Source organism: Achroia grisella, unplaced genomic scaffold (genome assembly GCF_030625045.1).
Source record: "Achroia grisella isolate CSIRO2021 unplaced genomic scaffold, CSIRO_AGI_Agris_v1 utg534, whole genome shotgun sequence".
Lineage (NCBI taxonomy): Eukaryota > Metazoa > Arthropoda > Insecta > Lepidoptera > Pyralidae > Achroia > Achroia grisella.
Window position 1 is genome coordinate 1,692,183 of NW_026712920.1, and position 25,827 is coordinate 1,718,009.

Genomic DNA, 25,827 nt, shown 5'->3' on the forward strand with positions numbered 1-25,827 from the left:
AAACATTGTATTCATGAGTATAATTGTTTGTATCGGTCTATTTGTTTTTTATGTATAATATGTATGTATTTACAAAAAAAATGTATCCATGTATTTATATTAGTTGTCTAATACCCATAACACAAACTCTGCTTAGCTTGGGATAAGATGGCACTGTGTGAATTTTTCTGAGATATTATTATATCTATATATATATAAATGAAAGGTGACTGACATATCTATCAACGCACAGCCCAAACCACTGGTCAGATCGGGCTGAAATTTGGCATACAGGTAGATGTTATGACGTAGACATCGGCTAAGAATGGATTTTGATTAATTCTACCCCCAAGGAGATAAAATAGGGGATGAAACTTTGTATGAAACTTTGTCAATTTTAAACCGATCGGGCTGAGACTTTGCATGCATAGATCTACTATGACGTAGGCATCCCCTAAGAAAGGATTTTGACAAATTCCACCCCTAAGGGGATAAATTAACGCGAGCGAAGCCGCGGGCAAAAGCTAGTTATATTATATTAACGGTACAGGATATAAATATCTTCATATAGACGAGGCTATACAATAAACACTCGTTATATGTGATTATTGAGGTGGAATTATTTTTTGTTCCTCTCTTCGGCTCCGTCCTCGTAAATCTACGGGTGGGAGAGGGATTCTGTGCTATAATTATCATAGAGGTACACAATTTATTTATATGTATGACTCTGTTATGGTCGTTAACGAGAACAGCCAGTATTAAGTTAGGAGGAAAATTTTCTTGGCGGCTTTTATTTTGTTTACGATGTCGCTGGCTGTCCTTACGTTTTTGAATTGATTTATAATATTTGTAATGTTTATTTTTTTTAAACTTTGTATTTGTTATAAATGTATACAACAACTTATCTAAAAAAAGTTTTTTCTTAGTTATTCGGATCAACTTGACTGAAAAAATCTTCAAAAAAGCGACTTTTTTTAGATTACTTCAATACTATCTAGCTACTAGCCCATGTATTATTCCGATATAATTGCTATAATACTGTAAAGTTTCATAACAATCCGTTCAGTAGCTTTCGTGTGAAAGAGTAACAAACATTCATCTATCCATCCATAATCACAAACTTTCATACCATATCTTACTAATATTATAAACGTAAAAATTTGTAAGTATGGACGGATGTTTGTTACTCTTTCACACAAAAATTACTAAACCGATTTAAATGAAACTTTAAAGTAATATAGTTTATACAACAGAATAACATATAGGCTATAATTTAAAAAATAATATGTGAACAGGGCGAAATATAATAATAAATGTCAAATAAGTGTGATGCAGACGAAGTTACTGGTTCTGCGACTGGGTCAGGTAGTTTATCCATAAAAAATGCAGTTGCTGATACTTTAATTTAAAATATACTCTGTCCGTACTACCAGTAATTAAAACAATTTTCATTTGAAATTCAAAATGAATACCACGCCACACCAGCGTGCTACCCATAGTGTTTATTTAATTTGTATTAATCGTTTCAATATCCACCATAGACTATGAAAATAGTGAAATACTTTTTAAAAAAAGGGAATTGTGGCGTGTTCTCTGAGCAAACATGTTCAGCCGTTGTCGTGATATAGGTCTTGTTCATTATTTATTATGATATTCATATGATAAAACATTTGGACAAACATATTTGATGCATTTCACATAATTAAGGATTGTTATAGTATTAATATTTGAACAGTACAAGCTTTGAAAACCTAGTAGTCGAGCGGTTAACATACCGTCCTGTTTCCAATGGTCGCGGGTTCAATTCTTCGCACGGTGAAAACATTAGTTATGAGTACAATTATTTATATTGGCCTAGACGTTTTCTAGGTATATTATATATGTATTTACAAACAATGTATTTAAGTATTTATATCAGTTTTCTTGTATCCATAATACAAGCTCTACTTACTAATATATCATCTAGAGGTATTTGATCACTCCTCGATAAGTTGTCAATCGTAAGCTACATATATACTTAATTTTAAGATATTGCAGAGTTTTATTCACGAACTTTAAACAATTTGTTGAGTTCTGGGTAAATTTTAATCAATTGAATCTGTATACTGATCTGGATGTTAGGGAAGAAATATTGATACAAAAAATTTCACGGCATTAAATGACAAAAAAATCCTAAATAAATAAATAATTTTTGTTTATTTTGTGTGAAATAATATTAATATTGTTTTGATATACAAATTTACTTTTTACTAAGCATTATTGAATATATATAACATATTATGGTATACTTCCAAGAAGGTTAGGCTAGATTTATTAGTATCATTATATATATTTCCTCGCCCTGCAATTATTCTTCCTCGACGTCGACGTGTTTTTGTTTTAACATCTGATACATTGAAATTATATCCCTGCAATATAGCTTGTAAAAGACTCATTTAATGGAAACTACCGCGTTTCGTTCACGTGAAACATTTTATAAATTACCAGTTGCCAGTTACTAGGACTATTAAAAAATAATTGTTAGTTTGGACCGTGTGTAATGGATATATTCCTATGTTGCTCAGGGAATTTGAGCTTTATATACATGTAGGTGTACTGTGAAGTAATTAAAATCGTTTAGACAGTAATGGTATTATGACTATGTATTTTTAGACATATTGATTGCAAACTGCGTGTTTTTTAGTAGTATTATACTTTTACTTTATTAATTTATCATTTATACATTGTAATTTTTTATCAAGTTTAATTAATAATTAAATTTGTTATCAATTTTAAGTAATAATTAATTGCCAGGGCGTAACTTAACACTTTGTGTATTTATGATTTTTCAACCATTTATAAATGATGTAGTTAATCAATGGATCTCATAATATTCCATTGTTTTTATTATTTTTAACAGTAAGTTATTGAATTGCAATTGGAAACAATGAAAACGTTTTTGTTTTAATTTAATTATTAACTAGTCAGTAGGAAAGTAGTGTAAGATGTATGTAACATCGCTCATTATCCTAAGAAATAATGTCGATTTAAAAATATATTGTTCAAGGTTTAATTTTAAGTATACCTGCAACGAAGTACAAGAATACTTTTTTAATGTTTAAATCCTAATGATATATAAAAATAAGAATTTCATTATTATGTTGATTAAAAATTGTATTATTCTGCTATGTTGTGTATCAAATTTATATTAGGATTTCTTTTTAATTTAACAAGTAAGTGGAGACAAAATCGATCGTTATAATTGGAGAGATTTGTCCTTAGATAGCATATTTGACACTTGGGCACGTTTGCACATAACGACAGCCCGTGGCCCCACCTATCTTCAAATTTAGATGTCTCTCACGGATGCTGGGACAGATAAGCTACTAGTCAATCCACGCGGCTTTACCTGCGATGAATTAGTAGTGCAAGTATACCATTTCAAATTTTTATAAAGAGTTTTATATTACTACTTTAGATTTTCATCCCCTTTAAAGTTAACAAAACAGTAAACATATTGTCATTGTTGTATATTCCATACTAATATTATAAACGTGTCAGTCTGTCTGTATCTTCTTATAATGACTAAACTGAAATGAATCTTTATTAAATTTGATATGAAACTATTATATTACATAAGCCATATTGTATGACAAAAAATAATAGAAAAGGGAGTGAAATAGGGGTGAAATTGTGCAGACAAGATAGTTACACTTACTAATATTATAAACGCGTAACTTTGTGACTATGGATGGGTGGATACATAAATGTTTGTTACTCTATCACACAAAAACTGCTGAACGGATTTTCATGAAACTACAATATATAGCTTAAACATCAGAATAACAAATAGGTTATAATTTAAAAAGATATTATGTAAATTGGGCGAAATCATTATCATTACATAGTATAAAACAAAGTCGCTGTCCCTGTCTGTCCGTCCCTATGTATGCTTAAATCTTTAAAACTACGAAACGTATTTTGAAGCGGTTTTTTTTAATAGAGAGAGTGATTCAAGAGAATGTATGTATTTATTTATTTATGTGTATAATATATGTACACCCGTACGAAACTGGGGTGGGTAGTTAGTATAATGATAAATGTCAAGTATGCAGTATTAGTAAGATAAAGCGTAGCTATGTTTATATAGAATCTATATATACATAGCTACGCCTCACTGCAATCAATACGATTATTTTATGTGTACATAAGGAGACAAGTGTAACTGTAAGTGTAATACAATTCCCTATTGAAATGTTTCCAACAACAAATAATCTGAAGATCGCTACACATCTGAAAGAAGCTCGTCTGTTTACTTATATTAGATCACTAATAACTCCATTTCAATAATTCCCTTCAACGTCTACTTACGTACACGCAAAAATAACGCAAACCCCTTTGACAATTCGAGATCGTAAAAGGGCCCCGTTCCGCGTACTTCATAGCTAGATAGTTGTTCCCACAGGCATTAATTCCGGAACAAACTCGGAACAAGCGACGACTGGAGCAAGGGGACGAGGGGGCGACTGGGGGTGTTGGGGGTAAGCAGACGCCTCACGTGTGAGGCCTCACTAATTGAGTGTAAAATAAACCAATGTCGCTGAAGTAAGGCTGTTATTAAACCAAACTTACTCCTCTTGGCTATTATTGTGTTGGCGTACACGTTTCGAAGGGCGTGTTTTCGATAAAAGCTACTGTTGTTCATCAGTGTTGTAACTCGTGTAATTATTAACAATTTCGTTGAGCTTCTATATATATATTGAATTAATTGTTAATGAAATCTCAACTTGTTCACGTCGAACAATAAAGCGTATGTATTAAAAATTTAACAATAGACTTTGAAATACTGAAAATAACTCAAATGATGTGAGTGGAATTTGAATAAATAAAGTTACTAAAATAAAAGTAGCCTTATAACATTAGCTATCTGCAAGTAAAATCCCGCAAAACCGTGCAATCAGTTTTAGAGATTAGCAAATATTTAAATTAAATTTTTGATGTAAGTATGTACTTTCATGCATATAGTGAAAAGGTGTTAATTTGAATTTCAAAAAGATCTTAATTATTTGTATAGATTTTGTAGGAGAATTTAATGAGCTTAATATGATTTCGTCTCTCACGAAAATTATTATGATTGTCTGAACAAAAATAATATGAATGAAATTCCCGTACATATTTTGTATATACTTGGACGTCGCTAAAGAAGTATACAGCTCATCTGTAATAAAAAAATATTGAGTAACATAGCCTCTATTATGTATGTAACTAGTATCATATTTCTAAGAATTTAATATTCTTATTTACAAATTACATCTATTTGTAGGCCCATCCTTATCTGATCAAATGTATTTCCTTGTATATAACTTTTGTCATAAATTGAGGTAAAAATATATTCGACGTATCTCTTATTTTAGGTATTCTATTACTCGTTACATTGGATCAGTTCAATAAACAAAATAACCAATGTACCGACAACACGCGACTAGAAAATGGGCCGGGAGTGACGTACGAAATGCCTCACCCAGGGTTGCCAATCTTATACACCAAGATCACAGGCCTTTTTTTTTAATTCTGCCTATATTGTAACATTTCTGTCAACAATGAAGACCCTTTCATTAGTACCTCTCCACATAACATAGATTTAAGTCAGTTCGCATTACAATTCCGCGTGGAATGTACGCGTTACTAATAAGCTATGTAGCACACCAAATAAACTTACTAATGTACAATAAATACTACAATTATTTCGCCGGTATACTCACTACCTAAACAAATAAAATATGTATTGACACCTCATCACATCATATATAACGCTACAGTGGTGAGATGATAATCACCGCGCTACAACATATTGCAAATTTTCATAAAGACGGCGGGCAAGGCTGTCCGCCTTGCCGGAGGGATGGCGAGGGAGTGTGTGAGATTCTTACTGACTAAAAACCACATGGTGTACCTACAAGCAGTCGATACTGGAGTCATGTAGTCGCTTAACATTCAACCGCGACTACAGCGTGGTGTGAGCCCCTACTTGTATGTTAGAGCGACCTATAGAGTAGGGCGAAACTCTATAGTAGAAAGGTTTGGGTACACGCGCATACATCTGGGCCCATTTGATTGAGTTCCTAAGAACCAGACGTTACTTATTTTCTGATGAACCAAACATATAATTCAGTAATACTAGGATTATATGCTTCTTCTTCTCTTCTACTTCTCCGCTACTAGTAGGTATCATATAGAGAATGGCCATCTGGTCAAACTATTGTGTTTTCTGATGTCTGATGTTTATATTGGCCAAATTTAAAAACGATTTACACATTTCCAGACCGATCTAAGGGAAGGCATGAACACCTTGCCTGGTACAAAGAATTAAAAATAATCTCTATCAGCTCTCTAATCTTACATTAGAGAATTTTGACCTATTTTCTTTGGTCAAAATTTCGTACAAACTTGTATGAGGATGGAATTGTCCTCGTACCGAAGACCAAAAACCTCGTATTTGCCCGAGGATCCTCGTACTTTTGACATCCCTGGCCTCACCGCAGTTTGTTTCCTCACAGAAGAATTAGAGCTCTGTAACGTTGCTCAACGGAACGATTCTAATATGTTAATAGGCACGGTTCCGTACTTTATTTAGTTTGGCCAATTTGTTCTTAACCCACCCCGCGTTCCGTCTGATTAATATGCAGGACTAATTAAAAGGCATCGTCGAACGAAACTCATCGCAACTCATGGGAGTGGGCACTTTTCATTCGTGTAATGCAGGGGTTCCCAACCTGTATTCTACTGGCCACTCTCCCTGTGCATATTCAAAACTATGGTCCGTGTTTAAATTTCACTTACATGTTTAGTACAATCAAACGTCCTTAAGCCGCGATAAACAAGCGAAGAATCACAATATGAAATGTAATGATCTATCAGTTTATTTATTACTCTTGGTTAGTTTCTAAGTAACTGATATTATAAACAGCTAATATTCAACTCAATAGACAGGGTCTACATACATTCATCAACAGCACCAGGAACATCTTGTTATTGTATCACGCTCGTATTACCCCTCATGCCTTTCCACTCCTTACTGCTAAGGTGTCATGCCTTCGGATCGTATTGTAATGACATTTCTCACCATTTTAACCGCAACACAACTTACAGAGCAAGTTGCTTGGTGATATATGAGACTGGTACTCGTACACAAGACTTTAAGAGAAATCTGACTGAGTTAATTCGTTTTTAAATCGTGTACCTCATCTAAACAAGGTTGGCAATCACTGGTGTAAAGGAATGTGCGGAAGTTATTCTGCTAACTTGCGAGAACTGCAGTAAAAAGGGCCGCCAGCAAATTCGGAGCTTACGTCATCCCAGGTAATGTTTTACTCGGCAAATGAACGTTGTAGTCTAGTGTAGTCGCGAACGAACTAGTTCGGAAGAGTACACTCAAAGAACAACGCGAACTAATACGAGGATTCCTCGCTTTTCAGTTCATTTCATAGAATACTACGTTTGGTCATCTTTAATTTATATATAATAAATAAGTAAAATCATGACGAGGCCAAAACTGTTTGTATGTTAATGTTTCATTTATAAATAGGAAATTACTCTGTAATTTTCAAAGAATAAGTTGTTAACTATGGGAACTACTATGTTACATATGGGACTAAAGAAAGTTAGTCATATTTTGCCTAACTTTTTTTAGCCTATTGAAAATTTTCAATATGACACATAAAATTTTCTTATTTCATTCATTCAGCAAGTAATAGATGATAAACGTTGTATAGATGATATAGATATTATTGTCGTACTATCGTTATATAGCTATCTACAAATGTTTACACATACGAAGTCGCAGACAGCACTAGTATAATATATATAAATTAAAAACTATCTACTGACTGTAGTTATTTTATAATAACCACGGTTTTGGCATTAAAGATAAAAACACCTACAAAACCTAGGAAATGACCTACTGTTTTGCTCTGACTTGAAACAAGATCCAACGAACTCGCAGTAGAGCCGAGAACTATATTGGGGGCTCTAAATCGCGAACTATAATGCACAAGACTACAATGTTGAACGCGAGTAAATTATGCGGCAGGGCCGGGTAGGTGGCTTTAAAATTAAGAGGATTATCCACTGCGGACGGAAGGAAAACCGCGGGCAACTGTTAAACACGCCGCCGATGGATGTCGCTCTTAACGTTGTTTACTTTTTTATTTTCGTGATTTAGATATCAGGCTCAGGTAAATCTTGCCTAATCTTATTATAACTTTTAATAGGGAAAAGTCATTTTTGATTAAGGTAAGTTGATGATATAAGTCGTTAAATAAATATAGAACCATATTTATAAGCATTTCTTTTTTTGGGAAATAAATAAGTGATTTTATTTGTATTCTATCACTGAACTTTGCATTTATTACCAGCCTACTACTGAGAACAAGTCTGTCAATAGGACGAAGGTATGATCAAAGAGCATCATGTTCCACAAAGATATTATCAAAAAGCACCATGTACCTCAGAGGTATTAGCATACTATCGCTACTTTGACTAAGTGACTTGGTATAAGGTATTATTTCGAGATTTCCTTTTGTACTTGATGTTCTTTGTTCCGTAGTCGACTCCTACAGCATCTTAGGAATGAATCGGAATATGTATTTTTACTCTGTCACCGAGCTAGGTTGCTATAGCAACACGAAATAAAAATTTCCATTTTCTAATATTTCTGCGAAATCATTATCAGACAGAAGCGATCAATTTTGCTTTTACGTATCGCAATATTTCGAGTAGCGAAATTTTAAAGCCCACACTTAAAAGGCGACCCAAATAATTAAGATGAAGATGATAGGGTGTGGATATATACGTATGTACGCAAAGAGGCGAATACTGGCGTCTCGTAAATCCGCGATTACGTTCCCTTGCGAAGGTTTTAATGAGCGCACGCGGTTCGTTCCTCGCTCCTCGACGCTCCTCCACACTCCTCGTCTCCTCGCCTCGTCCCATGTGATCCGATAAGCCGCCTCAATTGCCAGGAACTTGAGAGACACGGGCCTCATTCCGTCGATACATATATATTACGTAGCACTTACATCATAAATACGTCCAATCAACTGTGTTAATCGACATTGATCGCTGATAGTACAGAAATTAATTTGAATTCGTGATTGTATTTCCTCTCCAAGGACTGACGCTTTTAGGACTGGCATTTACAAGCGGATTAATGTAACTGGTCTTTAATAGTTCGCTTTTAATTCCTGTTTACGAGGCTATAAATATTCTACTGGATAAATAGCGTGCTAAGTATTTTCTAGCGTTCTTGTTAATTTTGCAGTTGCTTCTCTATTCTTGTTTTTATAATTGTTTTTATCGATTTGTTGAAATGCTTTGTCTGTTGGTTATGTCTTTTAGTTATATCATCGACGTTGCTTTCCTTTGCTATTGTACCATTATTTGGTGTTGGTACAATAGGTGTTTTTTCTTTTTCATTGATTCCTTTCAGACGTAATCCCCAGTTTATATTATGTGTGTTCATATCATCATTCACTAGTGCATTCAACCTTTTTTTTGGTCCCCTTTTTACACGTTCAAGATCATATTAACTAAAACGACGGCTTCGGTGGTCTAGCGGTTTAGTACACCGTTTTACTTTCGATGGTCGCGGGTTCGAGATATCGTACGGTACAAACATTTGCATTCATGATTGTATTGGTCTGGGTGTTTGGTTTAAGTCTAAGTGTATATATTACCAATTAACATTATGACTAAATTGAAATTATATGTATCTTTAGATAGTATAAGAAGAAGTCGCGTCCGTTCATCTGTTGCCTTAGATCTTTTAAACTAGCTATAGATAGTAATTCAATATAGAATTTATATGTATAATACATGTACAGCCGTGCGAAGCCGGTATATGTAGCTAGTAATATTATATAATAAAATTGCGGTACATCGACGCAGTGTACATAAGATTCTGGCTGTTTCCTCTTTGAATCACCATCGTATATTTTTCAAATTTCATTCCAACATCAAGAAGTTTGTGTTGCTGTTGATTTGGAAACAGATAATTGCGGCAATATCTACAGAAAAGCTATCAGTTGAAGTACCCTAGGCAGCAACCCTGCAGGCAGTTCCATTATATGTAGCCACCTAAATCAACAAGGTTCCGTATATTTAGCGGCGAGGCTCACAAAAACCCAGCCACCGCTCCATTCCCCATGCAGATTGGAAAAGTTTTCAAATAACCAATTAAATTATAACCGATACTTCGCTTGTCTCGAGAATACAATGTTTAAAATTCATCAACCACCTAATTTACATGTTTATTTCTTATACTTTGTTAACTGAAGATTCGCAGATACCGGTGGCAATGGAGAATTATGCATTTATTCTAACGTTCTGAACTGTTATATAGAATGTTGTACGTTGATTGATAAAATTTATGTAATTGTAGATAATTCTGAGTAATTTCATTGTCTTTATTAATATTTAAACCTAAATATATGTCCCTTTTTGGCGGCTGAAATGACTGATGCTTTCTTCATAATCTATTTAAGTGAATATCTATTCTCATAAATGAATGCTAGTAAAATCTATAAGACTAATAAAATCTTGCTTAAAACATTTTTTGTGATGCATACAATATCTATATATGATGGCCTCGCAGATCTGGGTAGTTAGTTCGTCTAGTTGAACACACTGTTTTATTCCGATGGTCGCAGGTTCGATTCTTCGTACGGTACAAACATTTCATCTGTATAATTATTTCACAACTAAGATTGGGATAAGATGGCGTTGCGTTGTGCTTAGCTATCTCTATAATAATAAATATTATAAACGGAAAAAACGTAATTACGGATCGAGTAAATCCATTACCAGGATCTCGTCACTAATTCGAACTATCGGAAGCTCAAAAATCACATTAAATATCCCCATTTGTATAAAGTATTGAACTGAAAAACAATTTAGTTCGCCATCCCCAAAATCCATCGTGTTATCGCGAACTTGTATACTCAAAGTCTTCCAATATTGCAGTAAATCAGTGCGTTTTCTAAAAGACCACACTTTTATAATACAATGTTTAAACCCTACCGAACGTAGAGACAGGAATGGACGAAGGGCGGCGAGATTTATGAGCGGATATTTCATCTGCGGCCAGCGGCGATAGCGTGATGTGACCACCCCGTGACCCCACCCTGTGCCTCCCCAAGCGCTTGGACGTTTAAAAAAGTGGTTAACATCTTTATGTATATCACTGGGTAGCTGTTTGAAATGGAATCGTCCGCGCGTTATCTCCAGATTCCTTTACAATTTATCTATTTATGGTTTCTCATGCATTAATGAAATCGTTACAAAATTCCTATAGTATTAGTAAATTAGATGATACCTGCGACTTCGTCCGCGTGTAAACTAACTTTCTTTTAATTCAATTTATAAATTTTCTAAAATAGACGTACTTTGTCTGCGTGGAAATTAACTTGTTTTTCTATAAATTTAACAAAATTTCTAATATAAAAGAAGTTTAAGTTACTTCTTATAACATTAGCAACCTGCGGGTGAATGTCCAGTCAAAATTGGTCGAACCGTTTCAGAGATTTCTAGTGGATTGTAAGATGAGCATGAGGTTAGGTCTGTTTGCCCTTCGTGATATAATAACCAGGACTTAACCATAGTTTCCAGAGGGAACCGCTTAGAGGTTTACCTGACATGGTACATTGCTAGCAATGGGGTTCTTATTTCTCCCTAAAAAGGACTTTGGAAAAGAGAACCAAGAGTTATTGGCTTTATTACTTTTATATTTGATCTGTCTATCTTCACGCTAGATCAATGTGAGGATTGGAAAGAACTCTTGCTGGGAAGAGAGAGAGATTGGAGTTCCATTGGTTCTATCTTTACACAGAATGCTTTCTTCTATAATATTCAGAATTCGTCTCAGGCCAAGAAGTTCCGGAGATTCTCGTGTTCTTTATCAGGCAACATACTATCAATTTAATATTATATTATACTCTTTTAAATTTGACGCGGTCATTATATACGTACAATTAGGAAAAATCTCATGAAACTTGATAAGATCCTGTGATTTTTTCTAGCTGTAAGTATACAAGCTATTATTTTGAAGAAATATATATATCTTAGTTACAGTAGAGATATAAAAGGAGATATATTTCACGCCAGCAGCCTTATATAATCGCATGAAAAACCTGTCCTCGCTTGACAAAACTGGGTCAGCTGCTTATTACGTAAAAAACCATATTTCCTGACACGATCGCAAAAAAAAACCATTTCGCTCCACGTTCACTGATATTGCCTATCTAGACTGTTGATAAATTCTAGATAGTTCTAGTAGCCGTTATCACACATTATATGTAAGAGAAATAGATATGAATCTTGACCTGGTATCTATAGGTTTTTTTAGTTATTGAGTAGTTCTAAACGACCTGTCCTTGCTATTTAATATGGATGACGACACGACATCATTTATGGAGGCATTTGTTGTATTTGAACTCTAATTTCCGTTTATTTAAAGATATTCTATGAGATTGTTAATTTTTTTTAGATAGTTCTAATTCTTTATTCTCTTTTTCTTTGATCGAATATCATAGAAGTTAGATTTTTATTTTCCCTTTATTTTTGGACCTTTTGTAACAGTTAAGCTCTAATTTAGTGATCGAGCTCTAAAGATATTCTATAGATATTGAATATCAATATATATCAAATAGATTTTATATATTTTTTCTCTTTATTTAGGAGCTTAAGGTTACAATTCTGAAGATATTAGCTCTGTTATAGGTTCTAAATTCATTACATACATAACATATACGTTAATAGAAAATGAAAATACTTCATTTTACTCTAAACTACGCTAAATAATTCGAACCCTTGTTACAAAATCTGTTTATTAATGCCTTGAAACGTTCAGGTTTTAATATAGTCGGATCTTAATAGTGCCATGGACAATCTAGTGACGGTAGTTGGTAAACTGCTGGCAACTACCGACATGACATCGCTATCTTCTAGTCAGTTTAATTGAACCGTCGAAAGAAGTAATATATGGTTTCAATTCATATACGTTAGAAGTATAAGATGCTTAAGCATTTTGTTTTACGGTACGCTGAATAACTTGGACCGTAGTTACAAAAACTGTTTATTAATACTTATAAACTTTCGGGTTTTAATATAGTCAGGTCTTAATAATGCCATGATCTCTTTAGACAATTTAGTGACGGTAGTTGGATAAACTGCTGACAGCTTGACATTGACATGGCTGTACTCCATTCAATTTTTGATCACATCCAGTACAGTCCAGTCGAATAGTCGAAAGAGGTACTCGCCCGGGTGTACAATGTACATGTATTATACATATAAACCTTCCTCTTGAATCACTCAGTCTATTTAAAAAACCGCTTCAAAATCCGTTGCGTAGTTTTAAAGATTTAAGCATACATAAGGACGGACAGAGAGCGACAGCGACTTTGTTTGTTTGTTTATATGTTTTGTATTTCTATATAGTAATATCTTTACATTATTTGTATATAATAATGATATTATTATATACAAATATTGATAGTGTAATAGAATATTTCACAAATGGTTCACATTACCTCTACACGTTTATTTCTAAATCTACAATAACATCAAATACGGATATTTTCATATTTATTACATTGATGATTATTAGCTACCTATAAAAATCTAATTATTAGAGGATTTCTCAGAATATATACGCAGATCTAATTAGCAACGATATTATTAATGTTTCTCAGGATGCTTACTCCAATACCTCTACTAATTATATCGCTAGATTCATTTCACAATTGTTTATCTTAAGTTTGATCTGACATTATACTGACTTGTTTTTTTTCGGACTACTCTCTTTGCTTCTCCGCAATGGCAATACATGACTGTTATCATTGATAACGTGATATTCCTAATGGGATTACTTGCCATCACGTGCGCCGTTAACTTGATAATTTGACATTTAAGCAACTAAAGACAACACGTTTTGAAGAAATTATAATTTTTTTTTTTAATTTTGAAGTTCATTCTTATGAAATGCTTACTTTGAAATAAATCTATGGTCGATATAAAATTTTCTCTTTATTTTCATTGTAGTTTTGTGTGTCAGGCAACCATTTTTATTTGTATAAATGAGATTTTATGTTACGATTTTAGTACTAATATTACTTTTATTTTTATCTTATTTTACACTATATGTTATCTCAAGCGTCGTCTGCTTTTTAAGATAAAAGATAGAGAATGTCCGTCCTCAGGATACAGTCCATCATCATGTCTTTCATTGAGAACTATTCACCCGTTTAGTCGTGGTATAGTAATAAGTAATAAATAGACAGAACGCAGTTGACAGATTTTACCGCTAGTAAATAAATAACATAGAAATAGAAATAATCTGTATTCCAATAAAAGTTTATTTGAAGAAAGAATGAAGAAGAAGAATAAGAAGAAAGGATTATTTATATTAAGTAATATAAACATTTTTGAATAGTTATATTTTTTTAATTCTACCACTCATTCGGAACGCAGACTCATCACAAGAAGAACGAGCAAGAAACTTGCGTGTTGCTCTTTTAAATAAATATTATTGAGAATTACATTTTTAAGAATTTTGTATGAATACAAACTGCTGAATAACAAAGTTATTATTATAAATAAATAGTTATATTTGAGTAACAAAATAAATCAGTTATAATTATCAGAGCAATCCCTACAAGCAGCAGCCGTTCACATACAAACAGCAATAAAGATCATAAAGATTCATATAAAACAACTTTCAAAAGAAGTTATATTTTGCACGGTTCATTTTACAGATTACTGTAATTTGAAACTTCTCTCGCGAATACCTCGGGGAGTAGAACAGGCGAAACAAAACTAATTTTTGGAGTTCACTACCGCTCTGTAATCTATTTACTTGCTCAGATTTGAGTTGAATTTGTATTTTGTATTCTATAATACATTCACCATCTTCAGTCTATTCATTGAAGTCGACATGAAATCAACAAAATAAACGTGTATAATTTATTTAAAAAATCCTTGATTATTTTATTACAAAATGAATCTGTTTAGAACAGATAGAAATATATCTAATAAAATAAGAAATAATTTAGTCATATACAACATTTTTAACGCTTTTGAATGTCAAGTTTTTTGCTTAGCTGATGTAACGTTTAACTCAAGTATTTTTTTTAAAATGGAGTCTGTTATTGTTACAGAGTATGGAAGAAAGAGAAAAGCGGCACACAACCCACAAAGAGCAATTAGCGAGGGAGCAAAGATTCCTCCGGCGGCGGTTGGCGCAGCTCCGATCATCCCCTCGAGATCACAGCTTGCGAAGTCTCTCTGAGAGCTCGATGACGCACGGGCATTCCACACGAGCAGATTCATTCTCGTCACTGGAGTCGTCATCGGGCGTCTCCACAGCTGAGAGATCACCCTCATCAGTCTCCGAGAGCGGTAAGTACGAGTACAAAGGTTCCTCCAGTACACTTAGATGGTGCAACTACCTGCCGAGGTTATATCTAGAGACTGCAGTATGGGGTTCTTCAAGAAGAGTATATTAAGGTTTCTTACGGGTCGGCAACGCTCACCTGATACCACTAGTGTTTCAGGCGTCCATAGGATACGGTAACCGTTTACTATAAGATTGGCCATATGCTCGGTTGCCATCTACGGTGTAAAAAAAAATACTCTCTTTTATATACACTTACGATCAGAGACATAGTGAACGCAATACTTATTCTATATGGCTGGGTATAATTTAAAGCAACCTGGCAGCGAAACGCTCTGAACTGGACTGTAGGGAAAAATTTTTAAGATAAAAAACGTGACATTCATAAGCGGTTAATATGTTCTTCATGAATAAATGATTTTTGATTTGATTTGATAGTGCGATGGAATGGAAAATTATTAAAGTTTTCATTTCAAATAACTGTTTAATCAAGTTTTAAAATCATTTCAATTTTCAAACTTCGACACAGTCTAAGCAATTATATTTTTTTCTATATATTTCTTGTAAGTTTTTCAATTACCGGTCTATCTAAGAAAGTCGTCGAGACTCATGATTTTCCTTTTTCAGTAGATTTTACAGTTTGTATTTAAAAAGAGTTTTAACATGAAGGTTATTTATTAGTTTATAAACGACGAACTATTCAATTTCTTTCATACTAGCTGACCCCGCGAATTCCATACCGCCTCAAAATTAAATATCATAATATGTCAATGGTTTTTGAAGTTTTGTTACGCAATAAATTTCTGAACGCGCTCTATTTCACAGGTCCGAACAGTTTCTATGGGAAAATAAAATTGTTGTTTTTACTATTTTCCATGCAATTTCTTTAGACTTTCTTACCACTTAAACAAATTCAAATTCAAAAATCATTTATTCATGTAGGACATTTTAGCCGCTTATGAACGTCAAGTTTTTACATTATAATTTTTTCCCTACCGTCCTTCTAAGACTAGCTGGGCCCACGGTTTCACTGGCGTAAAATTTATAATGTATGCGTTTTGGTGATGTATGTATTTTATGGTAAAGTTAATTAAAATTCATTCAGTAGTTTTTACGTGAAAGACTAACAAACATCCATCCATCCAGACTAATAAACATCCGCGTTTATAATATTAGTAACATGTATACACATAAAATTGATAGGGAGACATATATCTTAGAACATCACCCAATTTTACGGCAGATCACGTGAAGGTACGGTTTCCGAATTTCACACAAGTGCCGTTAAATTTTCTTTAGTGGCGTTAAGAAATGAGAACGGCGCCATCCCAAAGGAAATAGCAGGTCATCCTGGGACCAACAAATATTTTATTCAATAGACTGAGAACGATATACGAATGATAGTGAAGGAGGTGGAAATGTAATGAAACTGCTCGGTTTTAACTTTAACCATGGGTTATAATTTTAACCGTGGTATACTGATTAACAAGAGTCCATAACTTTTTTGTTCGTTAATCGATTACAATAATATAAACATTAAATTGTTAGTGAAGATTACCGCAATACATTATGAAAACCACACGCAAATCTGTTAAGCCGTTTTCTGAGATTAGCGCAAACAAACACATTCAAAAGTTTATGTACATTTCGTAATGTTATGCCCTATATAACTTATATTATAGTAATAACTCTGAACAATTACCAGAGCTCCATCTAGTCCCGCAATAAGCAAAACTGATATAAATACTTAGATGTTCTTTTGTAAATACATACCTAAAATACATAGAAAACACCCAGATACATAGATACATACAAACAATCATACTCACGAATATGATATCACCGTGCGAGGAATCGAACCCGCGACTATCGGAAATAAAGCGGTGTGCAAAAACCACCCACCGAAGTACTCTAATTGTGATGTTCATGTTTCAGTGCTTGTTTCCGATTCCAAATCCGATATAAAATGATGATAATTTAGTACGAAATTTCTTTAAATAAAATTTAAGTGACTTTTCAAGTAATCTTGTTCAAATGGCTTATCTTTTCATTTATGAAGATAAACTAGATTTTTTTTCATTATCCGACGGATTTAGCTAGAAGTAAATCTTTAACGATATTATAAAAATAAAGTGGGTTTATTTGTCATCTTAACGAGTCATCCAATCATGAAACTTAGTATATAAAAACATAGCATGACGGCCTCGGTGGTCTAGCGGTTTAGCACACGAGCCTACTTCCAATTGTCGCGGGTTCGATCCTCGTATGAAACAAATATTTCTATTCATTTGTATATTTGGTTTATTGTATTTTATGAGCATAATTTACAAAAATATATTAGCATTCTACACTCCTCTATGTAAACTAGTAGCTGTGCCCGCGACTTCACCCGCGTTAAATTACAGTATATAAATTTCAATAAAAAATATAATCTATATGTTAATCTGATGCATAAGCTGTTTCACTGTAAAGTTTCATCAAAATCCGTTAAGTAGTTTTTACGTGCAAGAGTAACACACATTCATACTCACAAACATTCGCGTTTATTATTATTATAATATTTATTATTATTATATTTATTATTATAAGGGGGGCTGTCTGAAAGTCAGAGGTGTACAGATACACAATGAGGTTGTCCTTATATCAGCAGCAGCTCCTGTTGCCAACTTTGTATAGTTAATTTTATAATTTTGATAATCTGTTAATGTTGTCAAAAAAAGGTTTTATCTATCTGATACGGACATAATACGAACAAACATCGGCAAAACAGCGTCATTGTGAGAGGCTTAGTCAAGGGCTGGAATAGGCCCTCCCGCTATATTGTTACCTTTTATTTATGCATTAACTTTTGCAATTTAACTGTCAGAGACACACTTATTCTGGGGATTCGCGGACGCACATAAATCGCTGATCCATTGTCGACCGCCCAGCTAAGTTTACTTTCATCATAGCAGTATTCTTTTATTGTGCTTTTTATTCCTGCAGGATTGATATGGTAAACAGGCGGGTTTTATTGACCGTATAAATAGTTGTGGAAGGCGATTAACCGTCTCATTAGGCCGGGTAATGTCGTATTAGACCTTATAATTCGCGTCGACGCTGTATTTATGATGACCTATTGGGGAGGCTTTTGCTCGGCTCGTTTGTATGCAGATTCTGATGTCGTAAAAATAAATATTTGCATCTCTATCGAATGTTTAGGGTAAATAGGTCGCTCTCTCGGTTTAAGCGATGTAGTGTACTTAGTATTGATTCTTGTGGCGCAGATTTTGGGGTTCGTTTTTGTTTGTTTATTTTTTTCTTGTAACGCAATAGATGCCAGTTATTCTTGTACGTAATATATTAATGATAATAATGTCTACTACATCTACTCTATATCACTCTTCAAAAGAGGAAATAGATGAAAATGAAAATGATCTTATCACCAATCACATAAAGGAAAGAGCTCACAATGAGTACAAACACACTCTTTATTTTTAAAATTTAGTTTTAAACATGGAATGATGGTATGTATGTAATACCACCACACATGTTGTATATAACTGGCTAATGAATACGGTTAGCGTGCACGCAGCGTGAACGCAGCGTGCCCGTCACTTCCCCGCCGGCAATCGTATTACAGTAATCCAGTGTGGGAAGTGACGCGAGTAGACCGCTCGGCGCCCGCCCGCCCGACGCGCGCCAAACGCTGTATATTTACTCATATGTATCTACAATCTATGTATAACCTATTAATTGCTATACTGAAATGAGACCTAGTATTTATTATGCTATTCCAATGATGTTTGCCATTCGATGCATGTAAATAAAAGAAATCAAAAATAATTTATTCATGTAGGATATTTTAGCCGCTTATTAACATCAAGTTTTTGGATTCAATTTTTGTCCCTACCGTCCAGTTCCATATTCCATTGAGAAAAACTAGCAAGAAATTCAACTATATTTCTTTTTTTTTTTAAGCTTATTTCCATTGTGTATAGTAGGCATATAGATGTCTATGTCTAATTGCTTTTTTTTAAAGCCGGTTTATTTACATTGTGTGCTCATATAAGTGTCTATGTCTAACATTACACTACACGTCCTATGTGGCTGTAGCCCACTCGTGCATAAATGAAGTATCTCCTTTGAAAGTGTACACTATATCCTGAGGAGATAAAAATCATCGCTCCTGGGAATATCCTTCAATTAAAAAAAAACGAATGTTTAAATTCCCTGATTAGTCTAGGTAGCGAACTTTAAAAAAAAGCGAGCACAACAGATCTATGCAGGTCGCAGTGATACAGGTGTACCACCTGACAATAGCCCAAAACCCTCAATAAAAAAATCCTTTAAATATGCACTCGTTATTTTATATAACAAACTACGAAATTTTACATTTATAATATTAGTAGGATTATTATATATACATATATATATGTATGTATGTATGTATGTTGTTTGCATATCGGCGGTGGGGTTTGTTTGCGCTCATTGAAGTAGAACTCTTCAGAGGCTGCGCTCAGCCAAGTGGTCACAGATGTAGCGTTCATATGAACAGGTCAAGTCACACTGCATATATGTAATATATATATTTTTGACTGCCTCAGTGGTCTAGCGGTTTAGCATACCGCCTTAGTTCCACTAGTCGCGGGTTCGATTCCTCACACGGCACAAATATTTGTATTCATAAATATGGTTGTTTGTCTGGGTGTTTTCTATATGTAATATGTATTTGATTTTACATTTATATTATCTCTGGTTTTTCTATAATATATAAATACTCAGTATTCGTGACATTTTTCAAAATTGCATTACATTTCGTCATGTTGAAACCAACGAAAAACGTAAGCGGTCGTGTCTTTTTTGCAAAAATAATCGCCAGCTATTCCAGCATAGAGCAAGGACGCCATTAGCGCCGGTGATTTACGACTAGCACGCGGCTTATCGTGCTCTCCCGTTTATTAATTACACCTAGCACTGTACATTACCCCCACACCTACATTGTTCGTCAATTCAACGCACCCCGCGGGTAAAGTGCAGAAGGCATCAACAACCCCATAAGTGGAGGTGTTGTTTATTGACGATTTTTATAGACTTCAAAAATATATGTATATCAATGTGATTATAGTTTTTATGCAGATATAAATACGAAATATTTTCTTTTAATAATACAGTTCATAATATATAATGTAACAAACTCCGACCGTTTTAACCTACTACTAGTATTTTTCTGCTAGAAAACCTCTGCTGGAATAGAATAGAATAGAAAATTCTTAAATTTAAACACTTATTAATAGTTATATATATTTTTTAATCTACTGACATTTGAAAAGCTGTCTCATCATCATCATCAAGAAGAGAGAACATGAAACTTGTTCTTGTAAATAATTGTTGTAACTTTACATTTTTAAGTTGAAATGTGTGAATACAAACTACCAACTAGCACTAATTCATTAGAGTCAAAATACACAAATATACAGGGTTTTATTAATCAGTCGTTTATGGCTAAATTTATTGAGTGTCATATCAAAAGTGCTTATATTTAAGTTTTCTATAGAAACAAAACTACATCCAACACATCCTATAGTTACTTACTGTAGAACCTAACGCCCGTTCGTAACAAAGGCGATCTCTTTTGGCGCCAACAGTGTGGCATATTTATTTTTAAACGCTCTAGAAAGCAGTTTAGGGGTCTCATTCCAACGGAACGAAGGAAATAAACTGGCAAGAGATGTCACAGCAAGGGGCATCCGCGGAACGATATACAGCGCCCGGATAGTTCAGGAATTATTTCAGGTTTGGCAGCGGGCGGCTTAAGAAAAAAATAGCCACAATATAACCTATCCGGAGACGGTGCAATAAGTATTATATAAATAAGAAGCTGTAAATTTTATGTAACTTGCCAGCTATGATAATGTATTATTTTTTAAAGGACAATAGGTACTTTTATTTATGTACTCTTTATTGAACCAGGAAAATTACATTAATAGAGTAATTAAAGTTAAAGAGTACAAAAGGCGGCCTTATCGCTTATGCAATCTCTTCCAGTCAACCTTTGGGTAGAGGAGAAAAGACAAATGGTAGGTGGCACTAGAATAGAAGAGAAAAAAAAACATAATAATGACAAATTAATAATAATGAATAACATAATATAGGTACTTATAGAGTTGACGTTTTGAACATAGTCATCTGCGTGCATCCTTAAAAAGATGTAAGGTAACCATCCTTATTTATGGCATACAAAATATATTCGATAAATTTTCAACAAACGCGTGTTTCGCCCATTCCTGTCGCCAAGAAGGTAAACTTTATTTGAAGGTTCAGATACATATATAAGAAAAAATACAGAGTGAAGAATGTGCTTATTTATTTGTTTATTTTCTTTGAATAGGTAACATTGTTCTTAGGAATAAATACAGAATACACACACTGCTTTGTTATCTAGTCTAAATTTCTCTAATTCTAGTCTAAGTTCTGGATTATCGGATTACCCATGAGTCGAGTATGGGGGGAGAATACTGTAACAAAACACTACAAACTAAGGCCAGGAAGGGAAACCAAAAAGTACAATAAAATGAAGTAACAATTTAGAATTTGATATTCCAAATATAAAGTTTTATAATTAGAACATAGACTTAGTGGCCAGTAGTCTACAGTACTAGATCTATAATGTTATTCTTGACTGTACATTCACAAAATAAACGAATAGCAAAATTCTCCCTTTGTTTGTATAAACAAATATTTTCGTTAATTTACGACCACCAATATATGCCGCGAATAAATCAAAACTGGTCTGTTTTTCGGTTACACTATGTATTCTTCTAGCGAGAAATTTCACAATGAAAAAACGTTTATTTTCATTTTGAATATAACCTAAAAAATTAATCATTCCATTTCAAATTATACATTCGATTCTCTTAAAATTTATTCTTATCTGTTATAGGCTATATATTTTTATTTCACGATATGATATATATTTCTAGCGTACAATTTCACAACGATAAAGTTTATTTTTCATATTTAATGTTTAATTTTAAAGGAAATTTTGCTGTTCTATTTTCAAATCGATTTTCGTAAAGTTTATTATGTACCTCTAATAGGGGACAAGCAATTATAATTACGTTTTATAAGAGTTTACACTACGCTTATGAAATTGAATCTAAATAACAAATTCTTGCATAGATTGTTTTAAGTGAGGTGGACTACATGCCGATAATACATTCCAAAATTAATATACACAAACAATTACTTGAAAATTATCACTATCAGAGTTTCAAGCGACGCAAGCGTACTAAATTGGTTTATTTCATTTTCAATATGAAATACTAGCTGAGCTGGTTTCAAATGCGTGAAATTTATAGCCTATGTGTTATCCTGATGTATACGCTATATTATTGTAAAGTTTCATTAAAAAACATTCAGTAGTTTTTGAGTGAAAGAGTAACAAACATCCATACATCAATTTATCCATCCAAATAAACTTTCGCGTTTATAGTAATATTCTTTTTTTTTTGGAGGTAAGTTTATTCTTCCAATTTTAAAATATACACTACATTCCATTTGATTAAATGTTTAAATCACAACTATAAAGATTATTATTCTATTTTTTAAATTCCAACTATAAAATGAATAAACTTTTTTAGTTTTCAAATTTGGAATGTCGTGAATTTGCACACAAATGGCATAAGAGAGCCGTACGTCGTCATTCGTAACGAAACAGATCATGATTGGAGCGGAAAACAGTCTGCATATCAAGATATCAATCTACACATTCGCTGAGACGACATCCTATCGGGAGATCGATGGAACGTGAACTGGAGATGAAACGGATGCTGGATGGGTTTATAGCTATCACCACGTTTGCCGACATGCACAGAGTGTATAAAAGTCACAGATGTGTAACGTTCTTGATTGAATCTCGATTTTTTTTAGCCAAAAGTGCTATACGTATAATACCTAATATATGTTACTCAGAGGTATTATTACTGAGACATGATATTAGTTATATGTAACTTTGCGCTTGCAAATGAATATACATAGGTATTCACTCAGCACTGAATGTTACTTCGTCTTTAAACAATTATATAAAATTCTGTATTCTTTTAAGAAGAACAAACACATTTTATATTCTTCTCAATCAAACTGTTTTTGAAACTGGATGAAAAAGTAAAATGAAATAGTATTGTTCATACTCCATACTAATATTGTAAATGTTAAAGTGGGTATATCTGTTTCGTTAACGGCTCAACGGGTCGTAATGAAATTTTATTGAATTATCTCCAAAAGCAAACGAGGTCGCGCGGAATATCTAGTGTAGCAAACTATTATTTTATAATATAATAATATCTCTGAACAATTCACATAGCGCCATATATTACCAACATAATTAACAGCAAATCTTTTGTTATGGGTATTAGATAACTGATATAAACTCAGACATACATAATATATATAGAAAACACCCAGACCGATACAATCATACTCATTAATACAAATGTTTGTACCTTACCAGGAATCTAACCCGCGACCATCGAAAATAAAATGGTGTGCTAAACCTCTAGACCGTCAGCCGTCGATTTTCAATATTAATTTATAATGTTACAAACATAAATCAAACGAAAAGCAAAACCGGATGATAAAGTTAGCTAAATTGACAGAGTAATTCCTCTGATGCTACCTTAGATCTAGATAGATAGATGCATGCAGTCAGCGACGTAATCTTGAGGTTCGCTTGCATGGGACAGGTGGATAGTAGTGATAACACGCTATCAGGGTACCTGCACGCTAATTACTAACCAACTTTAATTAGGTCGGAAATGAAACACGCTATGACAAGTTCTGATTTATGTACGTGTAACTGGCAGTTGTGAATTTTGTTAAATGTGTTTTATTTAATTATACTATACGAAATAAGCAGCCCCGGCATCATGAGCAGATCATTGCTGCATGTAACTTTTTAAAATGTAAACATATCTACACATATAAATAGAATTGGAGTGTCTCTTTGTAATATTGAAATAACAGTTTTTTACTACATGTATATGAATATGAATGCGGTACATACACCAAAATGACATTTTTTACAATTTTTGTCTGTCTGTCTGCTTGTTCCGGCTAATCTCTGAAATGGCTGGACCGATTTTGACGGGACTTTTTTTGTGCAGGTAGCTGATATAATAAGAAGTAATTTAGGCTACTTATATTTTTTTTAAATCTGTTAGTTTAGAAAAATAAAGTTAACTTCCACGCGGTCGAAGTCGTGAGTATAGCTAGTATATAATAAAAAATGATCATGTTACTTATGAGGAACGTTATGGATACCTCTGGTATACCAGACCGAACAGCCCAAGACTGCCTATGTGAGAAATACATGGCTTAAGCCAGATATATATAAATAAAGTAATATTGTAAAATTCCACGCGAACGAAGATGCGCGTACGGCTAGTCGCAAATAAATTTGATTTATTTCAATATAATAATAAATTTGATTTATTTCGATATAATTGGAATGTTAGGGGCGCCCTAAGAAAAGATGGATAGATTGTGTGAAAGATGATATGAATAAAAGAAGAGTATGTTTAGATATGACGACCGATAGAGAGCAGTGGAAGAGAATGACATACTGCACCGACCACAAATAATGGGATAAAGGCAAGGCAATGATGATAATTGGAAAGTTAGATATTATCAAATTACGTCAATTCGGATTTCTTCTGTCTATATATACAGATGCAATGTACGTTATGTATAGGGATATCGTATCGATCAATATGTTCAGTAAACCATGAAATAACCGCAGCCCCTCACAAGTTTCGCAACTGTTACATGGAATTTCTGCAGAGAAATGCTAAAATGCATTTCATCGAGGCAGTCACAGGCAACATCAAAGATGGCAACACAACAATAACCTATTACAGCACTGCACTGCACTGGGAATTTCTCTTTTGGTGTTATAGGGTTGCCAACTACCAACATTGTTTTTAGTTATATATTTTTATTGTATACTAGCTGTCCCAAAAACATTGTTTTGCCTTAAAATAAAAAAAAAAATTAGGGGTGGATTACCCCTAACATTTAGGGGGATGAAAAATAGATGTTGGCCGATCCTCCGACCTACTCAATACGCTCACAAAATTTCATGAGAATCGGTCAAGCCGTTTCGGAGGAGTATGGGAACGAAAACTGTGACACGAGAATTTTATATATAAGATATAATACATACATATTATATACACCATGTGAGTCTAGATGAACTATGAAATTAGTATTCCTTTCTAAGTAATTTGTCAAAATTGATTTTTAAAGTTAGTGTTAGGAAAATAGAGTGACCAGCATATACAATTGCAATTTTGTCACTTAACCCGAACAGACCATTCCATTCCCCACAAGCACCCGTTCACGAGTATGACGGATGAGCCAGCCATCATTGAGTTCGACCATAC

The 25,827-nt window shown here is 33.6% G+C and overlaps 1 protein-coding gene across 2 annotated transcripts in view; it reads left to right on the top strand.

Annotated features, from left to right (window-relative positions):
* Nucleotides 1-25,827, top strand: part of LOC131847450 (max dimerization protein 4-like) — a 356,124-nt gene that overhangs the window by 316,260 nt on the left and 14,037 nt on the right. For both annotated transcript variants that reach the window (XM_059197037.1, XM_059197038.1), the window contains exon 5: nt 15,171-15,411. In XM_059197037.1, the coding sequence (XP_059053020.1) occupies nt 15,171-15,411 (241 nt within the window). The remainder of the gene's footprint in view (nt 1-15,170; nt 15,412-25,827) is intronic.